Source organism: Myotis nattereri, assembly GCF_964212035.1.
Source record: "Myotis nattereri genome assembly, chromosome: 5".
NCBI lineage: Eukaryota > Metazoa > Chordata > Mammalia > Chiroptera > Vespertilionidae > Myotis > Myotis nattereri.
Genome location: NC_138080.1, coordinates 12,913,276 through 12,924,754, shown reverse-complemented (window position 1 = coordinate 12,924,754; position 11,479 = coordinate 12,913,276). Strand labels below are relative to the sequence as shown.

Sequence of the window (11,479 nt, the reverse complement as noted above, 5' to 3'; positions counted from 1 at the left end):
TTGGGAGGCAGTCTTTTCCTTTTTGAAATTTCTTCCTGTTGGTGGATTTTAAGGGGATCATAAAATAATGCTTAAGCAAATAAATTTACTTTAATGGCCCTTTCTTCTTTTTTTGTTAATTCTCACTGGAGGATATTTTTCCATTGATTTGTAGAGAGCATGGAAGCGGGTGGGGAGGGGAGGGTGGGAAGAGAGAGAAACATTGGTATGAGAGAGCCACATAGATTGGCCTATGCTCTAACCCAGTGATGGCGAACCTTTTGAGCTTGGCGTGTCAGCATTTTGAAAAACCCTAACTTAACTCTGGTGCCATGTCACATATAGAAATTTTTTGATATTTGCAACCATAGTAGAACAAAGACTTATATTTTTGATATTTATTTTATATATTTAAATGCCATTTAACAAAGAAAAATCAACCAAAAAAATGAGTTCGCGTGTCACCTTTGACACGCGTGTCATAGGTTCGCCATCACTGCTCTAACCAATCAGGTCCAATAAGTTAATGAGCGACCTGGTTGGGTAGCTCGGTTGGTTAGAGCGTCATTCCAATACCCCAAGGTTGGGGGTGCCCACTCAGGGCACATACAAGAATAAATCAGTGAATGCATAAATAAGTGGAATGAATAGATGTTTCTCTCAAATCAATTTTTAAAAATAAATAAAAAAAACTAGCCCACAGTAAGCGTTATGCTGTATTTCTTTTTCCACCCAGACCCTCAGGTTAGTCATCAATACATACTGAAGAAATATGAGCAAAAATTAGAAAGTGTTGTTTTTCAAAAGCCAGACAAGAAACTCCTTTTCAACATTTCACATTGTTTATTAATGCAGTATACATTAAACCCGAACTCTGCAGTTTCTAAGACTACCATGTTTCATCTTTCAGATTCTTCTGCACTTTCAGGTTATGTCTACAGAGGTACCCTTAAGTAGATGAACCACATTTTCTATAATTGTTGAAAATATACTACAGAGTGAAATGGTTTAAATATAATTTAGGCACATATTGATTATGAAAATAGATATCTCTCAATACAATACTTCTCTGTCTTGGTAAAAATAATAAAGCAAAGAAAATAATTCATTTCTGAAGTTGCTTTCCTTTACCTGTAAAGGCCTGATTTCCTCCCACTATGTGTATATCCTTTACTGTAAGGAAAGCTTTGCATATGTATATATAGAAGAATAAGCTATGTAAATATTCAAGACATGTCATCCTCCCAAAGGATACAAAGTGGGTTTTAATAATTCATTGCCTCAACTGATGAGTCTGGAGAATTCAGAATCCATTTGGATACAGCACTATTCCTGCTCTTGGGGCAGATGGAAGGACACCGTTTACTGGTGAGGAAGTACAGGCCCCGTCTCTGCTGCTGCAGAGAGATAATGACTCAAGAAAATGAAGCTAAAATTATTAAAACAAAACCAAATGAGAAAATATAAGTTAAAGAATCACAGGTGCTGACTGGTATTACATTTTGGACCAGCCAAATGTTTTTAAGTTTTTTTGGTGGCTATAATCAGTCAGTTTAAAATCCCTCATTCTCCAATGTATGGTTTTAGCTGCAATTCTAGCTATCTAAAAGATGACATTGCAATACCCATTCATATTTTACAGCATTTGATTGCAGTGGACTGAGACTTAGTATCTAGTTCTAAGCTGGCCCTGTTTAAACTATTTGGCCACTGAACTAAATATTAGTAACACACCTTGGTTTTTTGGTTTTGAAGTATCTTCCTATGCTTGTTTTGACTGTACAGGAGGAAACTAGGCTGGTAGTGTAAATAAAAGATTGCCTGGTCTGCATTGAGTGGAACTTGCTTAGAATGAAATTCTGAAGAGTGCTCCTTTAAAAGTTGTTCCTATAGGTTGTTACTACAGAGTTCCACTGTAACTTCAGCTGACAATGATGTACAATGATGTCTTTCTTTCAACTCTCGTCTCACCCAGTAAGAACGGAGGATTTCTTTAATTTAGCTACTATTTTGTTCTAAAAAAATAACCATTATTAAAATGAACCTTAAAAGAGAGCCTTTGGGAGTCTGATCTCACCATATTCACACGGTGTGACAGGTAAAGGGAGGCAGTCCTAGAGCTTTTTATAACCTGAACAGCCTCTTGCAATTTTCATAAAGTTTAACAATTTAAATATCCATATGCATCTAGAGACTCAATAAATAAAATTTCATAGGTTGTGCTTCTCATAAATGAAGATCCTCAAATGCATTTCAAACCAAGATGGTAATTCCGCATCATGCCTATCTAAAGCAAATATGATATAAAGCATTCCCGGTCATAAAGCCAGGCGAACCCCCCACTCCACTCCAAAGGCAGCAATCTAACCTAGCCTCCCTACAGCTGGTAAATGAGTGCTTCTCTGGTGAAACCAGAATGCGGGGAAAAGCCATTTTCCCCTTATGCACCACTGAGAACAAGCATAATCCTCTAAATGGTTTTGTCTTTTTAATTTCCTTACAGTGTTACGTCTTCTAGACAACTGAGTGGAGAAATAAAAGTGATAATGAAAACATTTTCATTTTGAGCATCTTCCTCCAGCCCTAACTTCTCATCTGACACTTTGTGACATATGGAGTGGTGTCAGCATCTCTTCAAATATAGCTCCCTTAACGTTGGAACCTCTCAGGTTGGCTTCCTGAAGGTCACACCCAGACAAGTCGCAGTTCTGTAAGACAAAACAATAACTGTGTAACTAATACAGAGATTTAAGGTTTTATCTGTTCCTTCCCCAAAATGATTCCTAGGCATGTTAGGAAAAGTTTGCTACATAATAAAACTTGGTTATTTCTGGAAAATTGCGGTTTTAAAAGTCAGATGTTCTGATATTTCCATTTTTCCTCTCTAGTTGATGTTCTGGCTGACGGCGCCCCCCCCCCCCCCCCCAACACACACACAGATGTTAACACGGAAATGTCCCTTGTGATCATGTATTTTACAATCAGTCATTTAAAATCATTTAAAATTGGACTCAAATGTAGTAAATATTATCTAAACAATTTTACCACAATCTAAGAACAACAACAATGAAAGGGGGTGGGGGGAGAATTGAGACACTATTTTGAAAAATCTGAGAGAAACAGATTTTACTTAATAATTAAATTCCATTCCTCAACCCTAATATTTTTATAGCAAGGAACTGACTTTTTTTAACCCCCAAATTATGTGCACAATTCAATTAGTTTTAGTAAACCTATACAACAGTGTAACTACCACCATCATTGCAAACTGCTTTTAAATTTCTCTTGTGATTATAGTGTGACAGATGAGACAAGAGATTCGGAGTAAGTCCCTGGGGACGGTGTGGACCATAGTTAGAGAAGGGTGACGGCACATCTCCTTTTAGGACAGAATGACAGCTGCTGCCCCCCAGGAGTCAACCCTTAATCTTTACAATCACTTGGGACAGAGGGAGGCTTTTGCTGTTTAACCATTGACTACATGGCATCTAAAATCAAGGAAAAAAGTCATCATCTTAGGTGATGGTAACAAATAATAAAAAATTAAGTAATGGTGCTTAACTAATTTATATCTTCAGCTGTAGGCTGGCACTTTTGCCTTTAAGTTTAATAGGATCTGCTATTCTGCTGCTTAGTATTAAGAGAACAAGGCAAAACATTTTAAAAAAATCAACAGCAAATTTTGATGTACTGTTCTCTACAATCCAATCTATGCCAGATTTTCTTGTTTAAGGCTGTGCTGTCTAATATGATGGCACCAGCCAAATGTGCCCCTTTACATTGAAATGAGTCAAAATTAAATAAACTTAAGAATTCATTTCCCACTTACACTACCCACATTTGCAGTGTTCAACAGCCATGTGGGCTGATGGCTGCTGTACTGAACAGACACAGAGCACGCCCAGCACTGCAGGAATGCTACTGGACAGCGCCAAGGCAGGCCTATCCACAGCTACTGAGCCAGCTGGCAAAATTGGCAAATCAAGACAAAATATAGAAAACAGTGCTCATGAGGAAGCTGAATTAAAATCTCACGCTGAAAATTAAAAAGAATATGTTGCCAATTTAGAATAGGCTTTCCCCAACCTGATTTCAAACCTGGATATCGTTTAAATTTCTCAAGTAGTTCAAGGAATAATCTGGCCCCATTTAACTGTTTGGAATTGAAACCAGAAAAACGATAAATCAGGTCAATAAAGCACCCATCAAACTTATCTACATGAGAAAACTCAAGGAAAAGCGAGAAATGAAATGAACTTAGAATGTCAAGTGAATCTTCCCATCTGAAACTGGCATCTCTGACTTAGGAACTGATCGTGCTCTGGAATTCAGGTTTGTTTTAATAAGCACTTGAAAGGAAAACAGCCCTCCGGCTGTTCTGGCATGTTACCCCAAAGTTCTTATCAGCCAATTACTTTATTGATTGATTGATGTTAGAGAGAGAGAGGAAGGGGGAGGGGGAGAAAGGGGGGGAGAGAGAGAGAGAGAGAGAGAGAGAGAGAGACAGAGACAGAGACAGAGACATCAATTTGTTGTTCCACTTATTCATGCATTCATTGGTTGATTCTTGTATGTGCCCTGGGAATCAAACTTGCAACCCTGGTGTATCGAATGCTCTAACCAACTGAGGTACCCCACCAGGGCCAGGCAACTACTTTATGATTTCAATAAATTTTGTATGAGGTACTCAGTGATTTTAGATTAGCAAAAACTTTTTCCCCCCCAATCCTCACCTGAGGATATTCTTACTGATTTTTAGAGAGAAAGGAAGGGGGAGACAAAGAGAGAGAGAAACATCAACATGAGAGAGAAATATCGATGGTTTGCCTCCCTTAAGTGTCTGAATAGGAATCGAACCTACAACCTAGGAATGTGGTATGTGCCCTGACTAGAAATGGAATATGCAACCTTTTAGTGTATGGGAGGAAGCTCCAAGCAGCTGAGCCACCTGGCCAATGCTAACAGAAACTCTTTAAAAATTGGTGACTCACCTCTAAATCAGTTCCTGCCAGAGTTGCTCCTCTGAGGTTACAATTCTTCAACTTTGCATTTTTTAAGGTAGCGACTCTCAGGTTAATGCCTGTCATTTGACTTCCTTCCATATCCACACCTTTTAGATTAGCACCTAGAGTGAACATATTTGGGGATTAGTTGAACTTGAAAATATTTATAGTCACCCACCTTCAATGAAACCACTTTAAGACTTAAATGGAGGAGAATGATGACAAGGCCCTCTAACTTTTGAAAATGATTCTGAACTATAAATCTCAGTGCCTCAATCAACTTACATATATAGAGTTCACTGTTAATGATGTGTTAGCTCATACTATGACTTAAGAATGTTTTAGTCTATATTTTTGAGGGAGTAATTCAATTCGGTCTTAGGATAATTAGCACTTTTATAATATGCCTCCATAAGTTTCTGACAAGGGAGAAAAGTATTATGCCTTCTAAACACACAAGTAAACAAAGTGACCAGTACACAGATACAAGAGAGCAATAAGAAATTCATAGACAAAAAATTAAATTTAAAAATGACAAAATCTGCCTGGCTTTGTGCAAACTGAAATTCTTAATTTTGGTCAGCATAAGAATATGCTGTTCTGTTTGAAAGTTTAAGGTGTTGATATGTAATTCTCCGACTGAGGCCTTATTAAATGTCAGAGAATGGATCTCCCAGAGTTCTCAATGTTGGTTAGCCTACGACTCAGACCAAGATACGACTGATTCCTGTGCAAATTCTCCAAGCACAGTGACAGAGGAAATCTACCCAGCTATGGTTATGATTTACCTGTAACAATAACTTTGCTGGGCTTTTTACTTAATGTTATGTTTTCCCCGTAGAAAGGTAATTATAGACAGAATCTCACCTTCTAAATTGGCTTTAATACCAGAAGGATCTTCAAAATTACACAGTTTCAGGGATGCACCTTCTGCATTAGAACAGAGCATCTTGACTCCCTGGAGATTTGCACACTGGCAAAGAAAAGATTAAGATTCAGAATTTTGTTTGGAAAAGAAAAAATTGGCTCAAACAGTTGTTAAACAAAAAATGTTTAACTTCCATGGCTTAAAGTCTTTTTATTTTATTACTATAATTTTTATTGATTTAAAGAGAGTAAGGGAGAGAGAGAGAGAGAGAGAAAAAACCATCGATGTGAGAGAGAAACATCAAATCGGTGACCCTGCACATGGCAACCAGGGATCAAACCCACCACCTCCTAGAGAATAAGATGACATTCCCACCAATTAAGTCACACTGGCCAGGGCCTGAAAGTCTTTTTTTTTTTTTTAAAGGTATATTAGGGCATTACTAAAAAAACCCAAACAAACAAAAACCAAACCAAAACAAAAAAAAAAACCCAAGAGACTAGTCTTGGGGCATAGAGTCTAAACCACTATCAGCAAGGTTATGTAGGAAAGATAGGAATGTCCATTGTCCTGGAGTTTCGCAAGTCTTTTTATTTATTTTTAAAATTTATTTTTTATACATATTTTTATTGATTTCAGAGAGGAAAGGAGAGATAGAAACATCAATGATGAGAGAGAATCATTGATTGGCTGTTTCTTGCACGCCACCTACTGGAGATCAAGCCTGCAATCCGGGCATGTGCCCTTGACCGGAATGGAACCCGGGACCCCTCAGTCCACAGGCTGATGCTCTATCCATTGAGCCAAATTGGCTAGGGCTTGCAAGTGTTTTTATACATCAAGTACGGGGAGGAGGGCAGGGGAGCAAGGAAGGGGGATATAAGCCTTTCTGAAAGGATTTACATTAGCAACAGACAAAGGGGGTGGGAGGAGGTGAAGCAGGGCTAGTTCTGGGATAGGCAGCAGAGTGGGGAAAAAAAGTCTGCTCCTATAGATTAGCAGTGGGCAGCAGATTAGAAAGTTCATGTTTAAATAAAGGGGAGGCCCTTGGGGTTCTACGGTGCCTGGCTATTCTCTCTTTTGGATAATCTCAGAAATAGCCACTGGAGATTAATCTTAAATTCTAACAGATATACAGGAATGTAAGCAGTCTTTCATCAGAGCTATTAATAGCTATCAACAGGCTAATTGCTCTGTCTCTTTCTCTCACTCTCCAGTCACTATGATTTTAATTTAGAATGTCTCAAAATTTTTATCTTGTCACAGTAAAAGAAAAAATAGAAAAAGGGGAAGAAAAGCTCACTTTATACTAACAATTATTTTCTGTTCACAATGAAGATTTTTCTAATTGAAATCAATACAAACTGAAAACTGTGTTAAAAATAATTAACAAAAGTCAAGTTAACAACAGCATGGCCACCTTCCATGAAACTTAGTTTAGATGAAGTTGGGGAGTAAGAACTCTGATATACCTATTTCTATTTTTATAAACAGCCCTGGGAATGACAAATGACAGTAAAAATGTATGGATGAGGAAAGCATAAACTTATTAGGGGTAAGGATTTTTCTCTTCCTTATTACAGTAGCAATTAATCGATGATATTCTAGATGTTCAATCACGCTATTACTAATTTCATTTCAAAGGTCAGAATGCTAAAATCAGTAACAAGTTGTAAATTGGGTCTTTTTTAACCAACCTTGCTACACAACATTGCCAAGCATAAGCACTCAAAGCGCAGTGTAAAATACAGAGTAAAAAGCTAGAAAATGGATGTTAGAATTTTAAATTATGTCAATTTATTTCAAAGGGTTCAGTGTCATCAGATCTGAAATTTGACAACTACTAGATAAGTTAGTCAGCTGTTTATAAGGGTGACATTAACATTAGACCTTTATAAAATTATGACCATCAAAGTAGAATTTTAAAGTTTTTAAAATTGGTTAAGGAAAACGGGAGACATCTGTAATACTGTCAACAATAAAATACATAAATATATTTACTAAGGTACTATGTCAATGATAATTGTATTTGTTATAGGTAGAACAGTGAAGAAATCTAAAACCCTAAGACTGATTATGTTATAGCCATTCCTAACAAGAAAAATCCTAGTTTCATAAGTGCAATTTTATTTACCCTATAGTCAGTTCTAGTGAAAGTATAAGCTAGAGATTACTTAAAACCACAGATAATTGATAAATGTATGCACATTCCCATCTACACCTACACATTAATACAAGGTAATACAGAGCTCAAACTGACTGATAATATAACGAGCACTTAGAAGGGCCAAAATAACTAAAGCATAGTGGATTTTTTGGTACTTAAAAATATAACAAGACAGGAAGCTGATACCTGAAAATAAATGTGTCTGGTTCTCTATGTAATGTTCCCAGGTAAAACAGACTATAAATAGTATCAAAAACTCCCAAGGTAAGTATCGCTCCATACTCAAGCTGTACTATGAAATCTCACAAAGAAACAAATACATAAGAAGTTCAGTGAAGTTTTCTGTCTTCAACCACAGAAAGTATTTCACCCTCTGTTCATCAAATGGTAAAGCAAGTCACCAACACAGGTACTCAGGTGCTATGTAAACCAGCACTTCATCTGTAAGAGTTGTACTGCCTTACTACAGCAAGGGGCAATGGCTTTTGAGTAAAGAAGTTAGGTTATTACAATTGTTTTTAAAAGTATGAAAATGGTATTAAATTATGTTTTTAAAATGGTCCTTAACTATAAGAGAGATAAATATTTAGAGGTGAAATAATGAATTGCTTTAAAATAATCTGTGGACAGGATATATGCAGGAGGTTCAAGATGGTGGCGAAGTAGGTGGATCTTGCTCACAACGCCTCCCAGAACCAAACTTGAAATTAATGCAAAATTGGGGAACATTCACCCTGAATTACTAACTGGAGACTATCTGAAGAGGAAACTTTTAATCAAGGACCACAGAAACCACATCAAGATTGCACCTGTCCAACAGCTTGCATAACATGGTCCAAGTTGAGCCTCAAGGTCAGCCAGCCTGAGTTGATCCCATCCATGAATGGGCCAACAGCAATCAAGACCCAATTAGAATAGGAGGGCCCACAAAACCCACACCAGGGCATTGCTAGAGCATGCAGCACAGGGTATCAAGGAGACTGTGCCACTAAGTCCCAAAGGACACCTACTAAGTAAGGCCACTCCACGAAGACTGAAAATCACAGCAGATCTACATAATACATAGAAACAAACAATATGAGACAGCCAAAATGGGGAAACAAAGAAACAGAACCCAAATGAAAAGAACAGGAGAAAACTACAGAAAAAGAGCTAAATGAAATGGAGAGAAGTATTTTATGAGACACAGAGTACAAAGTAATGGTTATAAGGATGCTCAAGGAACTTAGTAAGCATTACAAGGAACTTAGTGGGAATTACAAGACATGAAACAAGGAATACCATCCATGAATATAAACCAGTTAGATATGAAGAATAGCATATCTGACATCAAGAATATACTGGGAGGAATCAAAAGTAGATTGAATGAGGCAGAAGATCGAATCAGTGATTTAGAAGACAAGGTAGAAAAAACATACACAATTAGAGCAGCAAAAAGGCAAAACGATTTAAAAAGCAGGAGGATAGTTTAAGAGAACTTTGGAACAACATAAAAGGTAACAACATCCACATCACAGGGGTACCAGGAGGAGAAGAAAGTGAGCAAGGAACCGAGAACCTATTTAAAGAAATAATGACAGAAAACTTTCCTAACCTGGTTAACGAAAAAGTCACACAAGTTCAGGAAGCACAGAGAGTTCCAATCAAGATGAACCCAAGGAGACTCACTCCAAGACACATCATTAAAGACAAAGAAAGAATCTTAAAGGCAGCAAGACAGAGACAGAAAGTTACCTATCAGGGAGTACCCATTAGAATGTAAGGTGATTTCTCAACAGAAACACTTCAGGCCAAAGGGATTGACATGAAGCATTCAAAGTAATGAAAAGCACTTGAAATCAAGACTACTCTATCCAACAAGGCTATCATTTAAAATTGAAGGCAAATAAAGAGCTTCCCAGACCCCCCCCCCCCAAAAAAAAAAGAATAAAGGAGTACATTACCACCAATCCAGCATTGAAAAAAATGTTAAAGGGAGTTAAGAAGAAAAAGAAATAGAGAGAATAATATAGGTAAAAAGAAAAAAAAATGACAATGATTAAGTACCCGTCAATAATAACCTAGGGAGAACCAAGATGGCGGCATGGGTAAATGCCTGTACTCGACGCCTCTCACAACCACATCAAAATTACAACTAAAATACAGAACAATCCATCATTCAGAACCACCTGAAAGCTGGCTGAATGGAAGTACTACAACTAGAGAAGTAAAGAAATAAGTACATTGAGACTGATAGGAGGGGCAGAGGCATAGACTAGGCTGGTCCGACATCCATGTGTGCCATTTTATTAACTGGGAGGGAGATCATCTCTGTGGAGGCTGCCCGTGATGAGCAAGGGGTCCCAGCTCCACACCAGCTCCCCAGTCCAAGGGTCCAGTGAAGTTCCCGCAACTAGGGGCTGTAAAATGAGTGGGTATTGTGGCTGACTGACAAAGAGGCTGTTGGAGACCCAGGTGTTCCATTTAAAGGGCTGATGCACAAAGTTACTCAGACTTCCAGCAACGGTGGCTTTTGGAAACCCAGAAACATATGGGGAGAAACTAGATTGTTTGGCATCATGGCAGGAACTCGGGGGTGGCTTTCTCCCACACAGGGGTGCTCACAGGGGTCATTATTCCTGTGCTGGGACCTCCCTTGTTGCAGGGCTGACTGGCAGCCATAGCTGAGTCTCCATCAGCCTGGAGCACACTGTTTGCTCCACCCTGCAAAAAAAATCCCCTGGGGATTCCTTAAGACTCCACCCCATCCAATTTGAAGCCCCACCCAAGCTATTTGCAGCAGCTTTTCCATATGAATGACTTATCCTGGCTCAGGTTTCAGACTTTGCTAAAATCTCTCAAATAAGCTGCAGCTGGTGACAACATGCCACAAACCTATCAATAAAAGGCCCAAGACCCAGCACTAGCACCACCTTCCCTTGCTTCACAGCTGGGGCTTACCTAGGCACTTCCAAGCCCAATACAAATAGAAAAATAGCAGCCATGTGCAGATCCTTCTATAGCTCCTACAGGGTGGCCCCAGGCAGTGGTTGACTTTGCACCTCCCTGGAGGCACTAGAGCCAGTGCACTCAGTGGACAGCTTTAGATCATAGCAGATTACAACTCTACATATCTCCAAGTGACACACTCAAGAGGCAGACTCAATGAGCACCAAAGCCCCACTGAAGCAAGTCCTGCTCCATAGGGGTGTTTCCTGCACAGCAGCTCTCCCACTGTAGTTGCAACTGGTCCTCAAAGCCAACTGGCCTAGAGGTCAACCCCTCCAGTGACGCCAACAGCAATTGAGGCTCAACTATACGACTGTGCACACAGACCACACAGAGGCACACCTAGAGTTTCAACCTCAGGTGACTGGGGAGGCTGAGCCACTGGTCCCTACACGACAACTACAATATAAGGCCACTCTACCAATTCCAGGAAACATAGCAGCTCTTCCTAATACATAGAAACAAACACAGGGA

The 11,479-nt window shown here is 38.8% G+C and overlaps 1 protein-coding gene across 1 annotated transcript in view; it reads right to left on the bottom strand.

Annotated features, from left to right (window-relative positions):
- Window positions 1-806: 806 nt before the first annotated feature.
- Window positions 807-11,479, bottom strand: part of KCTD9 (potassium channel tetramerization domain containing 9) — a 46,644-nt gene continuing 35,971 nt past the window's right edge. The window contains exons 10-12 of the mRNA XM_081090631.1: window positions 5,850-5,955; window positions 4,971-5,104; window positions 807-2,687 (exon numbers count right to left, since the gene is read on the bottom strand). Of these exons, the coding sequence (XP_080946757.1) occupies window positions 2,571-2,687; window positions 4,971-5,104; window positions 5,850-5,955 (357 nt within the window). The 3' untranslated portion in view covers window positions 807-2,570. The remainder of the gene's footprint in view (window positions 2,688-4,970; window positions 5,105-5,849; window positions 5,956-11,479) is intronic.